At 36.2% G+C, this 25,566-nt stretch overlaps 1 protein-coding gene across 1 annotated transcript in view; it reads left to right on the top strand.

Moving 5' to 3' along the window:
* Positions 1-22,328, top strand: part of LOC150093837 (angiotensin-converting enzyme-like) — a 96,486-nt gene extending 74,158 nt beyond the window's left edge. Inside the window, exons 2-11 of the mRNA XM_090412533.1 lie at positions 10,186-10,261; positions 12,155-12,428; positions 12,511-12,749; positions 12,837-13,028; positions 13,147-13,417; positions 14,043-14,266; positions 14,361-14,505; positions 14,707-14,805; positions 17,051-17,179; positions 22,151-22,328. Coding sequence (XP_090268659.1) covers positions 10,186-10,261; positions 12,155-12,428; positions 12,511-12,749; positions 12,837-13,028; positions 13,147-13,417; positions 14,043-14,266; positions 14,361-14,505; positions 14,707-14,805; positions 17,051-17,179; positions 22,151-22,328 — 1,827 coding nt within the window. The remainder of the gene's footprint in view (positions 1-10,185; positions 10,262-12,154; positions 12,429-12,510; positions 12,750-12,836; positions 13,029-13,146; positions 13,418-14,042; positions 14,267-14,360; positions 14,506-14,706; positions 14,806-17,050; positions 17,180-22,150) is intronic.
* The last annotated feature ends 3,238 nt before the right edge of the window (positions 22,329-25,566 follow it).

The raw sequence follows: 25,566 nt of genomic DNA, 5'->3' as shown, positions 1-25,566 counted from the left end.
TTTTTTTGTAACGTTTTTGTGTCACGTTTTTTGTCAAGTTATTTGAAACGTTTTGAAACTCAGGGCTACCCTGAGTGTCGAGTCTTCAAAATTCGAGTCATCAGAATTCAAGGATAACCGGCCTACCAGTCCGGAACTCTGGGGATTGGGCGCCAGGGGGCGGGCCCCATTTCGAGTCATCAGAATTCAAGGAGAACAGGCCTACCAGTCCGGAACTCAGGTGGTTGGGCGCCGGGGGGGACGGATCCCCCTAGTATAATATATTATAATACTCCTCTCTCACGTGTTTCATAAAAATTGTAATTAATCAATTATTTTAATTTTATGTTTATGTTATGCCATGACTTCTAATTATGATAAATTCTAATAAAACAAACAATTCAATTGTTGTTTGTTGTTATATTTATCTCTTCCTACTGTATTGAAAATGGCTATGAAACTAACAGAAAAATCTACAAAAAAAAAAAAAAAAAGGTACAGTAGGCGACGTGACACCCGTATTTATTTATTGTTATTCTAAAGTTAAAGTACTGTATTCTACTTATGTCTCGATTTTGAAATCTGCTTCAACTAACAAATCAGCTTCATCAGATAATTATAGTCATCGACCGGATATATTGTTATTAAGAGAGACCTCCAGGGAGTCAGAGACTCATCGAGGGAGGCCACATACTACATACACCAGCTATCATACTTATTCTTGATTTCATTCACACTTCTTGCACTTACAACATCCAATGGCAATTCATTCCAATCACGCACCACCCTCTGAGAGAAAAATCTAGCCCTTACACCCTTCATTCTCAGCTTCCAAGGATGCCCTCTCGTCCTTTCCCCACCCTCCATAAATTGAAATTCTGTATGACCCTTTCAGCAGTTTGTAAGTCTCAATCATATCGCCCACTCTTTCGCCTGTCTGCAGTCTACACATTCTCAATCTGTCTTCATAATCAGTATTCCACAATCCTGATATCATTTTAACACTCTCCTTTGTACTCTCTCCAATATATCAGAATCACAACGGAAACCAGACCTGCGCGCTCCAAAGATAATTGCAATGCTGAACGTTCGTTTCAGCATTGCAATTATCTTTGGAGTTGTATTTGCAATATTTGCCAGATGGTCCCTAAACTTCAACTTTCTGTCTATTAACACTCCAATATCTGTAGCCTCATCAGTTAGTTCTAGCCTAATCCCACCAATATAATACGACATTGGATATCTAATCATGCCGAAGTGAATGACTTTACATTTACTGACATCCATTTTCCCATGCCCACAATTCCAGCCTATTCAAATCATTCCGCAAGTACTGCATATCAGCAGCATTCTTGATTACCCTACCTATCTTTGCATCATCGGCAAATAGCTGTATGTCGCTTGTCAAATCCTTCCCAATATCATTAATGTACAGATTGGATAACAGTAGACCAAGCACTGATCCTCGTGGCAAACAACTTACCACTTGTTACCTTAAATCTTGCAGACGCAGATCCCCGTATACCACTTTTTGATATCTGCAAGTCAGCCATCCTCTTATCCATGCTAATGAGTATAACCCAAACCCATTTTCTCAAATTTATGCAGCAGTCTACCATACTGCATTCTGTCAAAAGCCTTAGCAAAATCCAAAAATATCATGGTGTATCCATTCCCCTTGTCTAGTTCAATGATAACATTGTTAAAGAATGTGAGAAAGTTGCAAAAACATGACCTTCCCTTAGTAAACCCATGTTGTTCATTGCAAAGTAGGGATTCACTGTCAACCGATTTCTGAATGCGGGCTCTAACCAATTTTTCCAAAATCTTCACCACCACTCCAGAGGTACTAATTGGTCGACAGTTTGATACATCGGGCTTTGCACCACCCTTATGCAATGGAATTACCATACATTCCTGCGGAATCTTCCCTGTACTGAGACTCATATTAAACATCCTGGTCAAAGGAATGATCGATTCAGTTGAACACTCTTTTAGCACACGTGCTGATATTCCGTCAGTCATCCCTATTGCTGAATTCTTATTGAGTTTGTGCAACAGCTTTAATACCTGAGCCTCACACACCTGCGTTTCTTCATCTAGTGAAGAGGTAACATTGAGCTCAATGTAGCGTTCACCAGGTTGATAGCTTTTAACGTTCGCGCGGTTAGCCTAGTGGCTTTGCGCTTCGCAACCATATGCCTGGGGAAGGAGTGTCCTAGGTTCGATTCCCGTCAACGACGTGAGGAGCGTAAGGATCTTATTCAGCCATAGCCAACTTAGCCGGTCTTGGGCGTGGACAGCAGGGTTTTGTTCGCCAGTTTATCTGGGGTTTTTCATCCCGCAAGCAGGCAATCCAGTCTGAGGACACACGGATTACAGTCAGGAATACTGACCCAGCCATAGGTTTGATTCGTCAGCCTATGCCGGTTCCGTAGCCCGGATAAAATTTGGAGGGAATAGATGGTATCGTAATCTCCCGTAAAAAGGGGGAACGCAGTATCATCACACCGAATTTATTTATTTATAGCTTTTAACGAAATGGACACTCATTAACTAATCAACCTCGTATGCATCTGTAACCCTAACGCCATCTGAATTTACAAGAGTTATTCTTTCATATTCATTCTTTCTTTTACTTGCAGCATATCGATAGAATTCTTGTGGGTTGTCTTGAGCACGCAGAGCCAGTTTCTTTTCATAATCAGACTTTGCTTCTCATACAACAGTTGTGTCTATTCTAGCCTGCTGCTTATAATGTTCATAACGGACGTCATCCTTATACAAACGGTACTCCTTCCACATCGTCCTTTTCTTATGAATGTCTTGCTTAATCAGATTACACATCCATTTGATTCCTACTCTACTTATTCTTAGAACTCTCGGGACACATTCTGATATCGCATCATTTAAGTATTATTTAAATACTTCCCATACACTGTCGATATTCTTTCCATCCAGCAACCGATCCCATTCCACTGAACTCAGTATACTCCTCAGTTGGTTATAATTTCTTGCTTTGTAGTTCAGCATGTAACCTTTTCTGAATGGAACGTTCATAAACTTTAGTCACTTCGCATTTGAGTATCGCATGATGACTGTCACCAACCGGATGTAGAATAGTTACATCCGGTTGGTGACAGTCCCTGACACTATAATCAAATCTAACACTCTTTTCCCTTGAGTTACTCCTGTCACACGCTGCTTGAGGAAATTGTCCCGCAACAGCTCAATAAATGCATTTTCCTTCTTCTCATGAGATTCTGCTGCTACCCAATCAATATTTGGATAATTAAAGTCTCCCATTATGATTACTCTTTTCCCGCTCACTTTTTCTATTTAGTGATCCATTTCTTCATCACTAGCAACCGATCCACCAGGTCTGTAACAACAATCCACTATGTAATTTGTCTTGTTAGACTCCACCTCACACCAGATGGCTTCAAACCCACTGCCACATGAAATATTATTAGTAGTATTACTACATTCATAGGTCTCAACTCTAACTGGATTTAAGTCATCCAATATGATTAGCAGCAAGCCCCCTCCTCTCCTATCCACTCTATCCTTCTTAAAAATACTGTACCCATGACACTCGATACCAGTTAGTAGGTCTGATTCTGATAGCCAGGTCTCACTAATTCCCGCAAACTGAGGTCGCAACACATTGACTAAGGCAAGAAACTCTACCCCTTTATTTCTGATACTCCTAGCATTCGTGTACAGACATAATAATCTACTTGAATGTTCTGTAGTATACTCTTGTTTGCGGTCTGCCTGACACAGTTGGACAACTTGGAGATCTCTATTCTTCTCTAATGTCTACATGTGTAAGCATCTTTGCACACATATGATTGGTCCGAACCGGACGAACACAAATCCGATATCGTTCTGGCCTCGTCAGCATTCCCATGACAAAACCCATTCCCGTCATTAACACTGTTATATATTGTCGCTCTTGCACTCACATTCACACCATTCCTCCCTTTATGATTTAGTTTCTCTGATTGTCTGTGTTAGGTCTCATACCAGTTATTGGTTTTACCAGACTCCTGATACCAAAAAAATTCAGGTGTAGGCCATCCCTCTTATACAATTCCAATCTTCCCTCAAAATAATTCCACACATCCAAACACTCGTATCCATTCCTTCTACATAGCCTACGCATCGATTCTTTTGCCATCGTACCCCTTCTTTTCATGTTTGTCATAGTGAGGTAAAATACTAACGATGTTCACTTTCGCACTTTTCGCTCTCGCCTCTTCCAACAACCCTTTCATGGTCTCTCTCATACTGAACTTATCACCAGTTAAATCGTTCGTACCTACTACAACTACCATTTCATTTACTTTTCTTTTCTGTTTTTGAATTACTTGAGTTATATTTTTAATTTTCGCTCCAGGAAAACTCGATGTTATAACTCGCTCATCTATAGCATATTTTATTATAGTCATCATACTAAATAATTTCTTTATTTTTACTAACAACGTCACTTACCAGGTTTTCGTTATTTTCTGACTTACCTGTTTCCTTGCTTTGTTGTTTCTTATTTTCCTGTTCATTTTTCTCTTTCTGCCTGTGCTCATTTGAACGTCTCTCAACTTTTTGCAATTCCCGCGTTGTCTCTCTGATGATCTGCTTCAACTTCGCTATTTTGTCGGTTAATTCATTTTCGTTAACCTCCTCCATGTGCACAATAACCTCGTTGGCAGGGCTAACATTCTTGTTCTCGCCTGCGGTGTTTTTTTTTTTTTTTTTTTTATCATTATCGTTCCTGCCCTTTTTTGGCGCCATTTTAAACGTATACTAAATATTAAAATGTCTTAATAAAAATATATGATAAAATACTAAATATACTATGAAATACTAAAATCTATACTAGTATACTACAAAACACTAATTTTCTAAGGGAAAACGCAATAAAAACAGAAAAAAGTCACCAACTTTACGCACAAAACTCGTCGACCAACCACTATGTATCCTCGAACCCAATCAATATTTCATAAGTTCCCATTTGAGCTGACAGAAAAGCCAAAGATTTAGATAATTAGCCTGTAACATGTAATCAAGGCATAATTCGATATTCTTATAATAAAATCCAGAAAGCAATGATTTGCTCCGTATCTTGTAATCTAATATAATATTCTAATAATAAAATAAAAGAATTAAAGTTTAATTATATTCTAGTCTAATAATAAGATATATTCTAAGCCGATTACATATAATATTGAATTCTAATTATATCATAGCTGATAATTATATAATATAGAATTTTAAAGAGATAATATATTATAGTATAAAAATGGAAATGAAACATAGATATTATTTATAAAATATTAAAAAGAGCTATAAAATGTCTTAAAAATAAAAGTTTTAGCTTCTAAAACTTAACTTAAAAAGTTCAAATAGTCAAAATTTTTCCACACCAATTATTTATTGAGATAATTTAAATTAATATTTAATGTTTATGAAATTACGAATAAATATATAAATATAAATACTGTTATAAGTCAGTGTTTCATTTAGTATTTACATGCGACTCTTTAATAGCTCAAAAATGTTAGCTGGCAAAGATTTATTTGGGTATTTCAAACATTGCATAGCTTATTTCTTTGATTCCAATTCAAGGTACCATGTGATAGGCTGAACTCTATACATTTCTTGAAGAAGGTGCCATAATAACCGACTGTTCTGGATGTACAGATGTTTGCAGCTCCTATTTTGTTGTCTTTTGCAAATGCACCTATTTTATGTTCAGTCCTTCAATGCGGTTTAACTGATATGCTCTTTACTAGTGATATCAACGACCATCCATTAGTTGCAATATATTTTGCACAGATCCAATATTTTTATACTATAAAATTGTACTTATATTTTATGAAGATTTTGCTAAATTGATTTTAATTTACTTTAATTTAACAATTTTAACTGAATTTCTACTTATACACCTTAATTTTAATTGAATCAAGAAAATTATAGTATGATTGACGTTGAGAAACACTTTGGGGGCGGAAAAAAAAGTCCTTTTTAGGACTTCCAGGGTAACAAATGGCAATGCTGTAGCCAATGAAGTTTTAACTGAGGCTCGGCTATTGCCGTTACCCAGCCATGACTAGAGCTTTTCAGCTCAATAACATTCCATCCACACAGATTTACTTCATTCAGATGACGGGATAAAGAGTCAAGGACTCAGTCCATCGCCCAGTTCTTATAAGAACTGTAAGAAACACTTTGGGTCGACAGTGAGATGCGGTGATTAATAATTAATAATATACCCTTGGAGGGTAATGGATGGCAATGCTGTAGCCAATGAAGTTCTGAGGTTCGGCTATTGCTGTTACCCTCTTGCCATGATCAGAGCTTTAATAGCTCAATAACACCTTATCCTTATACTGTCCTGTACAGATAACGGGGAAGATGAAAAGCATTCTTGCTTCGCCCCTTTAAGCCAGTCCTTATAAGGACTATAAGAAACATTTTGTAGTTTGCACTGAAGTTCATTTCATGTGTGTGTTTAGTGATCTGATTAACCACCTTACTGGCCATTAAAGATCAAATACGCACCCTCATAAGCTTCGTATCCATCATAAATTTCAATGTAATATCAATGGTATTACAATTTTAATATGCACTTCGCATCCATGGAAATGTGGACGTATATATACGTCCTTGCCGGTAGCGTAGTTAAGGTCTTCCATATATCAGGTAGGATTAAACCTTGGTTCCTGTTGAGGTTTTTTGTAAAACGGGCGACTGTAGCTGCTTTGAAGATTCTGGAACGGTAGTTTTCTTCTATATAAGGCATATAAGTTTTATTCCATTCAATAATGTGGTTGGTTGTAGAGAAGTGGGAACAAAGGCCAGATATATCTTGTCTGTTATTTCTTACATAACCGATGTGTTCCTTTTGTCTCATTTCGAAGCTTCTAGACGTCTGACCAATGTAACTAAGACCACAGGAACAAGGGATGTTGTGAACTCCAGCATACTTGTAGAAAGGATGGAAGTCTTTCGGTGATCTTAGAAATTTCTGAATAGTTTCAATTGGCTTGAAGGTCACTCTAAGATTGTGTGGTTTTAAGAGAATAGCCAGTTTTCTGGAAAAGGTACCAACGTATGGAATAGTTATTATTATTCATATGCTAAAGAAAAGAGCTATACAGTTTATTACGGACCAAAATGATCTACAAGAAGAATTGACTACAATATCCAACGATCTATTCTTAAATGGCTACCCTAGAAGACTCATCAACAAGATTCTCTTCGCCACTATAACCTATTCCATACGTTGGTACCATTTCCAAAAAACTGGCGCTCTCCTCAAAACTTGGACTCACTTGAAGAATTAACCTCTGACCACAACCGTATTCTGCTCCACTTAGACAATCAGAAGGGACTGTTCCTCCAGCCTCACACATTCATACCTTGGGGAAAATTATCCAATGTGCTCCCAACTACTTTTGTCCTGTTCCTCATATTAACTCTGAGGAACAAATCGATGCTGCAGTCAATAAAGTTACTCAAGAAATCAATGCAGCCTTATCATCTATCAACTCAAAAAGACTTCCAGAAGAGATTATGAACTTAATCAGGGAAACAAATAAGGCAAGAAAGAAATAGTTTAATCCCAGGGCTCCCCAAGATAAAAAGTTAATTAACGGGTTGAATAGTACAGTGAGAGATACACTGAAGGCCCACAGAAACAAACTATGGGAAGATAAATTAGCTACCATTTCACTCGGCAATCAAACAGTTTGGAAACTGTTGAGAAATATCCAAAATAAAAACAAAACTCTTCCTCCTCTCAAATCGGATTTAGGCATAGTTCACTCAGATGCTGAAAAAGCCGAAACTATAATTAAAAACTTAGGAAAGCAGTGCAGCCCTTCATATGATAACCTGAACTTCAATCATATTTATAAAATCCACCGCCACGTCAGATACGTACTAAAACAGTGTGATACCTGTACCAGCCAACTCACACCTACTTTTCCAGCCGAAATCTACGACATCATACAAAATTTAAAAAATTAAAAAGCTCCTGGACCTGACGGCATTCCTAATAAAGCTATTAAACTGCAACTCCGAAAGACCATCGTACATCTTACAACAATAATAAATGCCATGCTTAGATTTAAATACTTTCCCTATGCTTGGAAGTTGACAGATGTGGTCCCGATTTATAAGCCTGGTAAGGACCCACAACTGCCACAAAGTTATCGCCCCATCAGTCTGATTTCCAATTTGGGCAAAATCGCTGAAAAAGCCATCCTCTCCAAAATTCAAGTTTCAGTAAACAAACTAAATATCCGTCCTATAGAGCAGTTAGGTTTCCGCAAACTCCACAGCACTACTCAACAGATCCATAGACCAGTTGAATACATTACCACCAGCTTCAACTGGCATCAATACACCAGAGCAGTCTTTCTTGACTTAGAAAAGGCCTTCGATAAATTATGGCACTTTGGACTCCTATAAAAGTTGATTTTAACCGGCATTCCACTGGATCTGATCCACCTCATTAAGTCCTTTCTTTCTGGAAGACGCATGCAAGTTAATCTAGGTGCAGTTTCTACCCAGCGGTAGATCTTGGCTGGAGTGCCTCAAGAATCCCCCCTGGCGCCGCCGATACTTTTCTCGATTTACATGGCAGACATCCGGCATAATCCGATGTCATCTATCATTGCCCTCTATGCTGACGATACAGCAATACTGACCAGATCTCTTAAACCGCATCTTGTTACAAAGAAACTACAAGATAACCTTCTGAAACTGGAACACTGGTTCTCCAATTGGAGACTGAAAGTAAATCCTCAAAAAAAAGCAGTGCTCTGCTGTTCACAAAAAATTCAATATCTCGCAAAGAAAGCATCTTTCTATTTAACATCAAAATTTCCTGGAAAACAGAAGCCAAATATCTCGGCGTACTGCTAGATAGAAAATTAACCTTCAGCCCGCATACAAAATCCTTATGTGCAAAGGCATCAAAAGTCATAGCACGGCTTTACCCTCTTATCAATAGGAACAGCAAACTAGATATTAAACTCAAATTGCTCCTCTATCAGTTGATGATTCATCCCATTATCAATTATGCGTCCTCCACCTGGGGCCATACTTCAAGCTCAAATATCCTTAAACTGGAAAACAAATGCTTCCTCATGATCTCAAATGCACCATGGTACATCAGAAATGTTCAACTTCATCGAGACACAAATGTCCCTTATATCTACTCTTTCCTGCAATCTTTCGCAGTAAAGTACTTCTCAAAATCGTCCTCACATCCAAATGAATTAGTCCGACAAGCAGCAAATTATGATGAATCGGAATTATACAAATATAGACGACCTAAGGATATCCTAGTTCCCTTTCAAGATCTATAACTTGCCCAACTCGGGCTGAGCACGTCGCTCATAAATTTTTTCCTGCACAATAACCTTATCAGATAGCAGGGATTAAAATCATTATACTTCACCCTTATAGACAGTAGCGTTCTGCGTTTTCGATATCATTTTTCAACAAACCTTTGGACAATTAGGAACAAAATAATTAAATAAAATGTAATCGAATGAAAAGGGACTGTGGAAGAACCAACACATTTGAAGTTGATTAAATTGGTCAGAAGTAGCACAGAAACGACTAAGATTACCAGGGAGAAGTTTACTATGTTATGTTTTTTTTATATATATTTAGATTAGTCTCTCTGTTTACTTGTAATGTCTCTATGTGTTTTCCAATCGTTTCCTTGTTTATTTTTTATACCTTTTGTTTTCGAGGTCTCTGAGGAGAATCAACCAGTTCGAAACAGTTGTCAGGCCAGTGAAACCTTATCAGAATGGACCAATAGAAACAGAATATATGGACCCTTGGGCAAGCGATCATGTCTCCTATAATGTCCGCGCTAAGCAACTAATAAATACCGGCGAGTGTATTCCTGTAAGCTCTTTGGTCAAATTTCGTACGAAGCTTTTATAGTTTCTGCATTCGGCTTTGAAATAATTCTGAATTTAATATCCACTTGATTTGTAGAGAATTTTTGTATGTTATTTACTTTTCTGATTACCCTTCCACCCACTAAAACAAATAATAAAAAGAAGATAAAAGAATATCTCGATAAGAATACATAGTAATGAAACTACGATGTCAACGTAAATGATAAAACGTTTTCCAGATTAAAAGTAAATATATTTTATTTTATTTTTTTCTTAGAAGCGTTATGATGTGTTGCAGAACCCAGTTGTGGTCCTTTTACTCATAATGGGAAGATCAACTTCATTTCATTCAGGTAAGTGTTACTGTAAAAAACCTCACGGCTCAAGTTTCATGAGTAGGATCCAGTAACAGTTAACCCCCAGATAGGAGCTGCATTAAATCAATTCATATTCTCACTATTAGCATTAAGACATACATATTGATGTGCAGAAACGTTTATACAGGCTGAAGTTGAATTAACCAATCTTTTGTTGAGGATTTTCCTCCAGAAAACAGACAAATATGCTAGAAATCCCATGCAGTTATGAAACATGATAAAACTCATTTTTATTGGCATAGCTTCTCAAGTGTAATCCTGAACAATAACAAAAAAACTGCCCACTAAATCACCAGATAGCGAAGTCGTTGCTGATCAGATTCGATAATGTTATGGTTACGCCATGCATGCCTCCACCTGATAACTCAAAATGGCTTCTTTGAGGTCTTCCTTTTAGAGCACCGAAGATGTGAAAGTAGCATGGAAGGATGTTCTGATAACTTCCAGTCCATTTGAAGAAAGATGGCTGAACAAATTGCCCAATAGAAGACTGTGCGTCATGGAGAGAAAGGTCATATATGAAATTATCTATAAATCACATGCGATCTCCGATTGCTCGTATTAATGTCCTTCCAAACAAAGGACATTAATACAGCCCAATAACTGGAACAAAATTATTGACCTAAAATTCATAAAAATATCGGAAACTGAAAGTCTTTTAGCAGACAGTAGTTTGGGATATGTCACTTGGTAAGCCGTGTTTGTTCATTTTATAATATCTTACTTTCTAGATTTCAAGAATTGCAATTGTACGATGGAATAATTGTTTTAGAACTATACCCAGGTATCTAAGACCGCAAGGCTGGTTTTCACAGCGAAACATACATCCTCAACAATTCTGCTGGAGTGTATTTTTCGGGAGGGTGCGCTTCTACGATGGAACCATGCTGCCTCTGTACACGACACCTTTAAATGAAAATTCCTTTCAAATGTTCCTTGCGTCCTGAACGGTATTCGATTCGAGGATTTTTATTAAGGTTCCTATTTATATCCTGGAACATTATGAAGTCTGGAACGCCTAATCCATAATCATGAAAATAATCATTCTGATTAACTTCAACGGAGGCATTTGATGCCCGATTTTTATCCAAGGAACGCTTCCAGAAAGGTACGCATAGTTGCGAAGTCAATAAAATGTATGTGTCGGTGTTGATGAGAACGTTTTGTGATTGGACCCAAATCAACACAGTGCTTGAACCATCCATAAGGGAGAGTATGTGGGGAGGAAGTTCATGTTGATGTATTCATTTCCTTGATCAAAATAATTTTAGCATTAAAATGAGTCAATCTGAAGGAGGTTAAAAATTACACGCACACGCACACACACACATGATCAACTTTCATTAAGAGTTGATTTATGACAAGGATTACAATTGTGAAAATATTTTTATACGTTCAAATGATTTTGAGATTATTATGTATAAAATAAGTAATAAAAAAATAAAAATGATTTAAACCAGGTCTTGCTCCAAATATCCAATAAAATACGTTCTCTTGTAAACTGCTGGGTTCACAGAAGTGTTCATCCCTAATAAAAAAAAGTGATATATATAAGAGATGAACTAATATATATAGTAATACCGTGTTACATATATGATAATATTTCTGTATTTTGATTTTTCTTTTAGTAAAGAATTCTTAGAATTAAAACAGAGAAGAGGATATTGTGGGTAGAAAAAAGCATTTATCTATATATTACTAACAAATTTCATATATCATTGGGAAATGTCGTGTGTGTATGCGTGCATGTGTGTGTGCACGCGCGCGCGCTCAAAGAATCATTTGTGTGCACTGTTTAGGGATTTCTCTTAAGGTTTATCCTCAACATACATGTAGTGTAGATTTACAAAACGAAGTTCTTATTTCCAGATTCATCTTTCCTTCTCAAGACCTTGGATATGTTTGATCTTCAGTATAATATAATGGAGTGGATTCAACAGTCTGTCGACTGGAATCATTCAACGAATCTCACTGCGTTCAATGCGGAAGTCAAGGATGAATTCCACGTTGGTTTTAGTGAGTGGATGCACCAGTGGAAAGTTTGGGCTAGAAATATTGAGAAATCTTACCTACCACCCCAAATTAAAAGGGTCGTCGACATAATCTCCAGCGGAGTTTCCTTCAGCAACAGTACAATAGCCAAGTAAGTCGCCTTATGAAAGAAAAAGATTTCTAATTAATATTTTAATTATATTATTGTTCTCCATCTTTTGCTGTCTTTATAGAGAAGCTTCAAATCTTCGAACATTGATGATGTCTGTGTACAGTTCGATGGTGATAAAAGTAGATGACTTGAATGTGACTTTAAACGGTGAAGATGACGTCGATCGGATTATCGGAACTTTAAGGATTCCAGAATTGTCTCGATCCATCTGGAGCAGTTGGAGTTCGAATGTGGGGGAACGTTTGAAGCCGTTATTTCTTGAACTGGTAGGTCTACTCGACTCAGCAGCTAAAGAGAACGGTAAATATAATTATTCGCAGATCTTTATGATTTTGTAGCCGCTGTTTTTAACATACTCCATGAAATCATTATTGGTGTTAATTGCAGGATATATCGATATTGGAGCCGCCTGGAGGTCGGAACTCGAAATGGAAGATCCAGTAGCTGATGCTATGGCCTTGTGGAGTGAGGTGAAGGACTTCTATGAACATCTTCATGCCTTTGTACGACATAAATTGTTCCTGTTGTATGGACCAAAATATATTTCGGAAAATGAATCAGTACCGGTCTATCTGCTAGGTAGGAATCTAAACACCCTAAATATTAAAAACTTACATAAGTCATTGTAAAGATTATACATTTGGCATTGATTAACTGGTGCGATGGGATTGTCTTAATCTGATTTAAATTTTTATAGGAAGTCTTTGGGCAGAAAACTGGGAATACTTGGAGGATCTTGTGATTCCATATCCGGAAGTTGGTTCTCCAAATTTAACAGATTATTTAGTGAAGAAAAATTTCTCTGTGAGGACAATGGTTGAGTTGAGTGAAAGTCTGTACGCTTCCCTCGGTCTCTATAAAATGGTCCCTCAGTTCTGGACAACATCGATGTTTACAAAACCTGCTGGCAATGTAATGGTAGACTGTCATGGAGGTGCCTATGACTTTGCTACTGGTCATGATTTCCGGTAGGTGACGTATGCAGATGTTTCATGCAAAACAATATTCATTTGCATCAGTTTTCAAATGTTATAAATATTAATAAAGAAGAAAAAGTTACTGGAAGTAATAAACCAAAACTATTTAAAATACATATAAATACTTTATTAAGAAAAATATTCAAATAATTAAATATAAGCCATAATTTGTTTATCACTTAACAAACCATTTTATTTATTATATATGAGAATATTAAGTATTGAAATAAAATTGTGTTAATTTTTATTTATTTCTATTTATATTTATTTATATTATTAATGAACTTAATGTCATAATCGAGAAATGGCAAATTATAAAATGAAAACAAGTTAATACTAATTTAAGTTATTAATGAAATCGTGTTATGTATATATACAATAAAGTGTAGCGGATAGATAGGCCCTTTGTGCGTCTCATTTCTCACTGCCTTTTTCCTTTCCAAAAGTCAATAAGGTGGTGCCATCTAGGTTCTTTCACGAAAACTAACAGGAAGAGAAACACATTTAAGAATCGCTCGTTTTTCTTTCTATCCCTTTCATTTTTGTCTTCTTTCTTGTTTTTGATAACTTATTATGAAATTTTATGTTTTTATGATTCCAATTTATTCATTTGTAGCATACGTACTTGTGCTGTTGTGTCCGAGAAAGACCTTCGAAAGATTATCCATGAGATGGGTCATATACAATACTTTATGGCATACCGTCACCAGCCAATGATATTCAGAGCAGGAGCAAACTCTGCATTCCATGAAGGAGTGGGAGAAACTTTTGTCTACAGTACTTTCAGTCCCTCGTGTCTTCACAAGCTTGGTATCATTCAAGAAGATCGCTTCACAAAAGGTGAGTAAAATGGTTCGACTTTTTATCAGTAGATGGTGCGGTTGAGTTGCCTTAAATGACTTCTAGACACTTTTCTTCGTTTTATTCTTTTCAGAACAAGAGATCAACCTTTTAATGAAACAGGCCCTGTCGAAAATTACTTTGCTTCCTTGGGCTTTGGTGGTAGATCTGTGGAGATACGACGTCTTTGCTGGGAAGCTCAAAGAAGAGGACCTCACACTTCGCTGGTGGCAACTGAGGTAAGAGAAGTTATGGTTTAATAAGGAAAAATTGAAAGAGAGAAAGAAATTTGAAACTGAGATGAGATGAGAGAGAGAGAGAGAGAGAGAGAGAGAGAGAGAGAAAGAGAGAGAGAGAGAGAGAGCTTCTCATTCAATCTCATCTGTTCGTTTTGTTTAAGAAAAGTGGTTACCATGACTAGCACTTTTTTTTTTTTTCAGAGAAATTTTTCAAGGAGTTCGACCTGCAAGTCAAAGAGATCTAAAGCGATTTGATCCAGTGTCCAAGTATCACGTAGCACTAACAATACCCTACATTAGGTAAGTATTACAGCGATTTTAGTTTTTGGTGATAAGGGCGTACGATACCATGAACTAAAAGGAAAGGTTAAGAAAAACAAACCAGAATTTCTTCTTTCTCTCTTTGATTTTGAACATCAGATATTTAATACTACGTAAATGTAAATCAAAACAGAGTTTACGAATAATTCAAAGTCGCTTAGTCAAATGAGAACTATTTTCTTTCAGTCGGTTTACGTTGTTAATGAGATGGATATACTTGCAGAGCGACTTGGATGTATTTAACATATTCTCAGATAATTAAAATGCATATACACGATGACGTATGATGCACTTTTAAGAGTTGTTCAAGGTTCTTCATAACACCATAAAAGACTGCATTTCTTTCAAGAGTAAATGTATTCACAGAAACAAGAGTTTGTGTTTGAAGACCAGATTTCCTGGCGATGACCCGAATGTACATTTATGCGATTCGTCGGCCATATTTAGAAGCTTGTTTTCACATCAGTTGATCAACTTCGATTTCGCAGAATTCCAGTGCTTTACCATGCAGAGAGTTCGAACTTACATTTCAGTAAAAGTGAAAGAAGACATCGAATAAAGCGAAAGATTTAAGAGGCTTTTATTGGAAAACCGACCTGACGATGCTTTCAAAAGGATTACCGAAACCAAATTGAACGCTGGAGCTGATTATAGTTGGTGGATGGACCGTACTCCTCTTTATATGTCACTCTGTTTAAAGTAATGATCAATAAAACTGCTTGAACTTCCTTTATTTTAACCATTAATTCTTCTATCCATCAATTTGAGATTTTGTTTTCATTTGATTGTAAGAACAGCACAGTTTCTGTGTGCTCTTCTAAGACAAACCGGCCCTGAATTAGAATTCTAATTCTCTAACTAAAAATTATAAAATTAGAATTATAATTAGAATCCACATAAAAGTTCTAAAAATTAGAACCTTCGTGCATATGTATACGACAACATCCCTTACGCAGCGTATATACAAAACACTTGGCCAGGTGCGTCAATACGTGGTACTATTTAAGAATGGTGCTGGTCAGTAATCGTCAACAGGTTGATCACAATGGGAAAAACAATTTTTCCGCATTGCTTGTCTAAGAGGCGTGACTGTGGTCCTAAGGCAGTCTGTCAAGAATGAGATCGCCATCGTCTGAGAAATCTTGTGCGGACAAACAGAACTTCCTGTGTGTGCAGAACTTTCTGTGTGCACCGATGCATTTAACGAATGCTGTTCCCTATTCATATATCACCGATCTATGCGCAGGGAATTGAAGAGGATCGGCAACCGTATGCCTACACGGAAACCACTGTATTAAATAAAGTTCCTAATTCATTTGCCGGTAGGCGTACAATCCAATCTCCATCGTTTTCATCTTCTATTTCTTCTTTTAAAACTATACAACAGCACGAGAAATGAATTCAATGCTTGAATCAAAAAATAAAAAGCTATGCAAAACTATATCTAATTGGGATATTATATGTACACTGTGTCCAAACCTTAAGGACAAACACTATTTCTGAAAATTACAACCGCAAATTCAGAATTCGGCTTCTGGCTGACAATTTGTATAAATGACGATTTCGAGCAATACAACCTGTTCACGATTAACGGTTACCTTGAAGAGCTCTCTACAAATCATGGCATACATCCTTTGTATACCTCATTGCGGACTTTAGATATAGGTCTGTTATTGACGATTTACAGTAGTTCTGGAAATCGTCTATAAGAAGACCGAAGTGGTACTGCTTACCATCACGAGAATATTCTTGAAAGTTACGGCAGTGCTGAGGTCATAGTATGGGGGAAGTTCTGGGAAAAGTGGCTATGACTGGTAAATGATATTGCAACGGAGTTCTTCAATGTGACGTAAGATTATTCCGTGGTGCTGTAGGCGAAGAATTCATTCTAATGGATGACAATGCCACCACATCGTACACGAGCTGTGGAGATAGTTCTGGAGACCGATGATAGTAATCGAATCGAGTGGCTACCACTCTCCCCAGATCTTAACCCCATAAGTACTCGTTTGGGCCGCAATAGGGAGACGCATTGCTGCTCGAAATTCCCATTTGGCTGAAGTCGTGAAACTTTTTTTCACCTACAGGCAAAAATGTAGTTCGTCCTTAGCTTTTGGACACTAGTGTAATTAGTGTGTATACACTACTGGCTTGTGTTCTCTCTTTCTTTCTCTCTCTCTCTCTCTCTTTCTAATTTCTCAGAGCACATTTTTTTTCTCCCAAGGTATTATTTCAGTCGATTTCTTGAACACCAGTTTCATGAAGCGCTTTGCAATTTAGCTGGACATCCCAGTGAAGCTCTTCTGCATCGGTGCTGTTTCCTTGGGTCTGAAGAGGCAGGAGAAAAGCTCAGGTAGGGACAGTTAATAATTTTTTTTTCCAGCATTCAATATCATTAGAATTATAAATATAACAAATTCTATCGTTTTATTAAATAATATTTTCAGGAAATATAAAAAAATAACACAAATTTTACTTTTTTATGAATTTAATTTAAATAATTATTCCTAGTAAATGAAAATTTACTATATGGATTTAGTTTGAAATATTTTTTGCAAGATTCTCGAATATTTATACTGGAAATCTTCTAATTTTTCTTTCTATCTATAAATACATAGAAAGAGAGAGAGAGAGAGAGAGATAAATTGGTCATGACACAAAAAAAATTCTTCCTATCCTAATGAGAAGGGATTATATCAAATGTTTCTCCCTACTTTGAACTCCTACATCCGTCTTTTAAATATGAAAAACAAGGCACAAATTAACGATTAAAATCTCGACGTTCCATACATTTAGCATAATAATATTTCCCCTTGCGTAAGCATATATGCTCTAAAATATGATGACGATTTTGGTTCGCCGTTCCCGTAGAAGCATGGCAACAATTTACAATTGTAGCAATCAAGCAGAACGTGGGGGGGGGGGTGTAATGACGTAATATGCAAAATTATATGCTCTTTGAAATCTTCTATCGTTTAAATATAATTTGAAGAAAACGTGTTTTTCATCGCGAAAAACAAAGAAACAAACCGACAAGAGAAATATGCAATTAAACATAACATCAGACTAAAAATAATAACATGATTTCAAATGAAACTCATCTGCAAGCTTTATAAAGGCATCCACAAAATAATTCTTCCAGTATAATATAATGGTTTTAGCAGAAACAATGAATAGTAGTATTTCGTTGCACTAAATATGACTTAATATATCAGAATTCATGCTATTTAGTTTCGTAAATTTATTATTTTTAAACATATTTTAATTTTATATTTTATTCCTTAATGCAACTTATATTATAATTAAGATAATTAAAATTATCGGCTTATTATTTTGAAATATTGCTTAAAATTCTATTATTTCTTAGCACACACAAATTATTTTTCTATATAGTAGTTTAATATTTTATATCGTATAAATGCAGTTTGGTGCAATATTGTAGCGCTCCTCCTTTTTGAAGACACTATTAAAATATAAACATTTGAGATATCCTGTTTCTTGAAAACAGGTAATGCATATAACAGATTTCCTTTAATGTCCTGAACTCTTCCCGATTTCGAAGTTTTAATGTAGTATGTTGAATAATCTCTTATATAATACCTAATAGAACATATTTAAATAATTCCATATTTATTTCATTTCTTGGGAGATGTTTTTCGCTAGTTTTAACTACGGCATTCGTTCTCTTATAATTCAATATAATATACTATTTTCTGTATATTCTATAATTTAATCTATTATAACATTTTATGTATATTTCAGTTTGTTTGTTTAGTTTGTTTTCTGTTAGATTGTAATGTCTTCAAAAGAAACTTGGCATGTCAAGAAGTTGAAGATAAAAAATACTAGAGTTAAATATCCTTTCTACACTGCTTTCCATAGAAAAAAAGATCCAACTCTATGAGTTTATTGAACTTCGTTGGTATTTCAATATAGAAATAGAATCTGCGATTAAATTAGACTACTCTTGTCACGTGTTTAAAAAACGAAGGTTGGGAATTATGAAGCGACCTCTGTCGACAAACAGAATAATTTTTCTAATAAGATGAACGAAGTGTATTGCTTTCATTAATTAAAATGAAAACTCTATGATGTTTGTATTTAAGTAAGTATTCTACTTTTCTACTTTTAGGAAATGGAAGAAGTGTAAAAATGTGCACTGTGTTTGCAAACACTCCCCTTGAATAAAATTTTCTCTACTTATCCAAATGTTTACTAATAATCAACATGCTAAAAATCATATTTTTCAAGTTCAGACTACACAAGTTAGTTTCTCTTGATAAAGAAAGATGGCAGCACCGCTGTTCTATTTGTTACTTGAATTCTAAGATCCCCAGTTGAGCGCCGCCATGAATTTACAACTCTGCTAGACAAAATGTTTTTACAGAATGTAAAAGTAAGGACTTTTGCATTTTTAAGTGGATACAAAGTCCCGCGGGAATTTTTGCATCTTTGCTAGTGGAATAAATACTTCATTTATTAATTACCGACGAGTTAGGAAACTGGGATTGGAATAATTTGCAAAGATATGTTTGCTTCCTAACCTAAAAATGCAAAAATTAAAGCTAGCAATTAATAATAATAATATATATAGTTTTTTACTGTATATGTATATTATTTATTGACAGGTATCTTGTACAAGACACGCAGGTCATAAACAGAGTAAGCAAAGATTATATATTAGTTCGCAAAATAGCAATGAATTTAAGAATGGGAAGACAAATAATAATAATAATAAATTTTTTTCTTCACTTTATTATGTCTTGCATACATATAATAATTACATTATAAAATTATAGAAATTACAAAATTTAAAAATTACATAGATATGATAATAGCATTTTTTTTAAATTGGATGATTTTTTTAAAATTAAAGTTATGATTGCATAGTATGCATTTACAAACATGTCGTTCTAGTTTATTTTTTTTTAGAGTGAATTTCATACAAATTTTTCCGTTTTTTATATAATGTGTTAATAATAGTTTGCAATTTGATAAGATTACATTTTTTAACAGCATTTATAGTATAACAATAAGTTCTATATATTTTACAATTTTTGCTTTTAAATGTTTTTAACCTCTGTAACGACAGCACTTCAATGTAATAAATAATTCTTTTTTTTTCTTTCTTCTTTCTGTTGATCTCAGTCAAGATGTAATGTCTCAGCTTGCATCCTCGAAGCTTTTCAATGAGCTTATCTGAGGATGACACCGATTAGATATATGTTTTTTTTTTTTGTTATTGATTTGATTGCTGTGTTGGAAGTAGGCTGATGTTTGTGAGATCACATGAATGATCTGAAAGGTCTGATCAAAGTGAAATTGCCGGTATGTTCTGGTTTTATTGCATCTGTCTTGGTGGTTTACGTTCATTTTTATTGTGGTCTTCTTTTTGAACTAATTAGGAGAGGTTTTTTTTTTCGATGTGGCAGCCTTTCTATGTCTTCTGAATTTTTAATTTGTATCGGCTTTGAAGTTTATGACTTCCTCAAGAATATCTTGGCATCTCTGATCCACAAAAATTGGTTTTTTTTTTTTCTGATTTTGCTTTTCTTGCTTGGTGCAACAGATTCCGGTTGAATGGTGTTAAATATTCGGATAATGCGTTCAAGTCCTTGGCAACTGTTTTTTTCTGTCTGCTGGCTTTTATGAGATTGTTTCTTGTGGACTTGCTTGCAAGACGAACTATAACTGGTGCTGGTCGTGGCAAGCCTTTTTTTTTTTGCTCTTCCTAGGAATCAGATTTACGGTCTGAATGTCGTTAAGCTGTAGGGGATGTCAATTGCATGGCCTAATTTTAAAACTTCGTCTCTGAGGTTTTCTGTAGGTGCCATTTCAGGAAGACCGTTTATGACAATATCTTTATGTTGTTGCTGATTTGAACGTTCGTATTGTAGTTTTAGAGAATGAAGTTCTTGAAGGAGTTCGGATGTCTCTTTCATCAAATTGTGTTGTCTATCATTTAGTGCATTAATGCTGATTTTAATGTATTTTACTCTTTGCAACACTTCTATCACTGCTAAATTATTATGTTTGACCAAATCTTCATATTCGCTAGATTTATTTGTTATTTTTTCGTTCTGTTTGTCAAAGAGTTCTTGCACAAGATCTACTAAGCTAGCTTTTATAGTCTCTAGATAGTTTTCTATTAGTATATTTAAAGAGTTGAAATTGTAGGACTCACCTGCATTTTTTGTTTGTTCAGTTCGTCATCTGATTTTGCCTCCGATATAATCAGCTGCGTCGTAGGTGCGTTTCTTTGTTCTTACTGCAGAGTATGCAAGTTTCATTCCTCGTGTGTTGCATTGAATTTACGTTGCCAGGTTGTTTCTGAAAAGCCGGCACATTTTAAGTGTAGAATCCTACTGCATTTCGTACAGGTTATATAATTTCGGACGATAAATCCCCCAGGCATTTGATACACTTCATACTCACCTTTCTTCCCTTGAGCAACTGTGGCGTGATTGTAAAGATGGCGATGTCCTTTGTTCTTCGCTCGTTGTTGACTGCGGTCCTCTCTGTTCACTTTTCAACACTTCAATTTGAACAGGAGTTGGAACCACTTTAAAACTATAAAAAATGGCAGAAGTGATAACACTGTGCGCCCGTTCATATGCCTACACAGCGCCCTCTCTATCATCGCTCAAAAAAAAAAATAAATAAATAAATAAAAAATAATAATAACAACTGATTACCCTATATTTCCTTCTTTTAAACGAAAATATAACGTAATGAATTATGTCATAAATATGAAACTAGGAGTCTTCGCAGTGCAGTCTCAAATAATCTGTAAGTCCGCAAAGCTTTGGTCCATTGTTTCAAAAGACCTTTGAACTACCACCGATGAAAGGTGAAAACCGATGAAACTTACAGTACATCATTAGCACTGTGGATGTAGATAGGCTAAGGGTTTAAATTATTTTTATTTTAATATTATTTGTTTGCTTTAACACAATCTAAACATCTACTCCAAAGACCAGACATGGAACTTCTTTTTCACCCAATTTTAGGTCTCCATTAAGCAAAACACCTGGTGATAAATTTCATCGCCCTCACACCGGGTGATGAAACTTATCACCAGAGGACGTGTCATTTCAATTGGCCCAATACACAAAAGGATAGAGAGTGTATTAAATAATTATCATTTATGACCATACTATTAAAATTCCAAATTAGGTAATGTTTTCTATTTACCAGTATTCTCCATTTAACACACCAAGGATTTAAATTAAAACTGAAAATAGCAGAAGTATGTGTGTGTGTGTGTGCGTGTGTGAGTGAGAGAGAGAGAGAGAGAATACTAATTCCATATGACTCTTTTCAGAATAATGATGTCTTTAGGAGCCTCTCGTCCATGGCAGGAGGCACTAAGTATATTAACCGGACAGCGCCATCTGTCGGCAGCTCCTCTGCTAAAATATTATCGCCCTCTATACCAGTGGTTGGTGCAAGAAAACAGCCGTCATGGAATACAGCCAGGATGGACCAAACGGCTTTCTTAATTGTGAAGAAAACGACAAGATTTCCAGTCTCATCCCAGCTAAAAAAATATCGCGGAGAAATATTTAATTCTTTCCTTTCGACATTTATTGAGGAAACAAAGCTTACAGTTTCTTTCTCTCCCGTCAATCTACGGTCAGATGGTGTTGTTTACAAAGAGGTGACCTTTGTGGCTGTTAAGAAAAGCCTGGTGAACGAACTTTTACAATCTCGCAAGTGCGATTTGCTGCGTCCGCATCAACCCCATCTGTGCCAAGGAATGGGAAACACGACGCACGAGGTTTAATCCGCCTCCCACTGCTTGCCAATCGACACCCACGCTATGTGCAAGCCTTTCTTAGTCTGTGCGTTAGTCTACCTAAATAAAATAAATAAAGTAATAAAATTCTGATAAATGCATGCGTCATCAATGCACTCATAAATGAAAAGGAGAAATTATAATTAAAGTAAAAAGACAGGGGGAGTGAAACTTTGCTTCTAGATGGCGCTGGAAGCGTTCGAAGATATTCACACTTTAGTTATAATTTAGGAAGATAAACTGCCGTTAAGCTAATTCTTCTTCTAGACAGAATAAAAAAATATTCTATCCATATTTAGTATATTAAGTGATATTAATAATGTTCAATGGATCTGCAGTTACTGGGAATGACTTCATTGTTGCTGAAACTCATAGTTACAACTCTAAAACCTACAAGAATAATTTGTATGATAGATGGCGCTAGTGGTGAACCATCGGGATACACATGGTTTACAGGCGCATCATCGCTCAAATGGTAGACATGGTTTCATTTCTAACGTGCCATTTAACCACGGGGTTTCCTAGTTCTCGTGACAAATGGTCTTTCTCACGACGTTACCACCCCATCAACAAAGTGCCCCCTAACTGTCTATCTCTACTAAGTTAAGTGACGTGCCAATAGTCGACCTGGAAAGGCCATCTCTGCCGGGAACCCCACGGAGACTTCCATCAAGAAAGAAGCAGAAAACCGGCAGGAGACCTGAGAAGAGGAGCGCCTAATGAGACGCAGCCGCTTGTTCAGGAGCTTGCGTGCGTGCGTGCGTGCGTGCGTGCAATGTATTAAACCGTTGGAGTGATCGGTGCAAAATACGGAAGTCATCGGGGGTTACAGTTCATATGTCAATAAGTCAATAATCGAATTACGTAGTCTCTTTATTTATTTCTATGTGAGCAACTCCTTCTCTCTCTCTCTCTTTCTTTCTTTCTCTCAAATTCATTTTTAGAGAGAAAAGGTGGTCGCATAAGTGAAAGAAGGTTGCATAAAAAAGGCCTTCAGAAAGATCATGCGCTGACCATCGGATGACACACGTGATACCTGCTTAACCCCCCCCCCAACCGGCCACGACGTCTATAGACTTCCAGATAAATCTGGATACGAAGCTCTAAAAAACCCATTGAATAACACGGATAAGAAGTGCAATTTGGTGTCACTATTTCATCCACATTAACGTGAGTTTTCTTTTGGAGTGCATTAAATCAATATTAAAGTCAAATTCGCTTGACCATGAGGTACCAGAAAACTTTTTTTCGGCTGAATAGAGTGCAATTTCATATTGCCTATTAGGGACAAGCGTGTGCTCGGAAGTAAAGTGATGAATCCACAAGATACTGTGTTATAAAATAATTATTAAAGCAAAATATGCACTCGATCTAATTTTTTCATGTCTTCCTCCCACATTTAAATTTTAATCCATATTTTTGTCTATTTACGTATTGGAGAATTGGGTCTGCTTTCAATTAGCGAGAGAGAGAGAGAGAGAGAGAGAGAGAGAGAGAGAGAGAGAGAGAGTCTTATGATATTACAAGATATACTGTGTGGGTAAAACCAAAGCAGAAAAGAGGAGGGAATAAAACATTCTGCGTTCCCGTGTTGTTCATATCACTGTCAGTCAAAAGGTCACACTCATAGGATACAGATACACTTACGTCACAGTCAACTGTGAAAGGCATTATCATTATCATTATGAAGGACTTGCAGGCCATCCAGTGAGTCCATAAAAGTGGTTAAACGAAGGGAAGTATTTTTAACTGATTTTTTGGGGAAAAAATTGACTATCCAGGCAACTATAAAAATGACTGATTTCATATGTGGGGTTGTAAATTAGTCCCCACTGTTTCCTTGTCATTTGTGAAATTCCCTTAACACGACATGCTAAATTAAAATGTCAAGCCAATCCAAATTAATCACGGTAAGTAACCATCCAATGTATTATAATACGTTTACGCTGAAATGGTATACCCAGAAGAGAATAAAATGCATTATACAAAGAAAATCGACTTGTAAATATGCTACATCCATAGAAAAACTAACAGATTGATAAAATATTCTGACAGGAGATCTTTGGATGAAGACAATGATTTCATGTTTCTCCTGAATAGATAAAAATCCAACTTGCTTATTGACCACTTTACCAAAACTAAACCTTAGGTGACGCTTCCAAAGATGACAGCCAGATTTTCCATCACATCACTCAAAATCCCAGAAATAAAAACGAAAACTCCACCTATAAGAAAACGACTCTCTTAATGCAGTGTCCACGCGGATAATCCCGCATCGAAGCCATCTGTTCGGTGACATGACAGCTACACATCCGTACAAAGATTTATGAAACTTTTTACTGAAAGAGACACCAAGTCTTCTCTTAACATAGCCGTTCTTTTGAAAAAAAAAAAAAAAAAAACTGAACCACGCTTCGTGTCTTCTAGTAAACATCCTAGTGGAGATGTTGGGAGACGATCTCCTTCCGTACGTTAAGATAATAAACTATGCCTATTCAGACTGGAGTGGTTCGACATTGATGCGAGGGCAAAAAGGAACCCAGACAAAACTGACATACACTGACAGAGCCCCTGGGATTGTCTTCCATCGTTTTGCGCCTCTGCGTTCAACGCAACCCATCATTTATACATAACAGAATAAACATAATAGGAACAAGCGGGCGTGGAAGTTGGGGATAGCCTTTCTCATCATGCGATCCGTAATAGCAAACGTCAGGGAGTTGATAAATAATCAACCTCCGCGTACGTCGAACTAAAGGAGAGGTTTGATTATTAATGATACTGATGAAGAATAATATATGCAGATATTTTAGAAAATTGTTTATCTATGAAGTTTTCTTGCTTCTCCTATTAATTACAGCATAAGTGATGGAAGGCATGCCTGTTGTTGTTGTTTGTCGAGAATTGATCGTAGAGACTCATGAAGGAAGTATTGTTACAAT

Source organism: Typopeltis vanoorti, chromosome 23 (genome assembly GCF_054136105.1).
Source record: "Typopeltis vanoorti isolate ZY-2024b chromosome 23, IOZ_Tvanoo_1.0, whole genome shotgun sequence".
NCBI classification, from domain to species: domain Eukaryota; kingdom Metazoa; phylum Arthropoda; class Arachnida; order Uropygi; family Thelyphonidae; genus Typopeltis; species Typopeltis vanoorti.
Note: the sequence above shows the minus strand (reverse complement) of the source record. Positions and strands in the feature narration are given on the sequence as shown.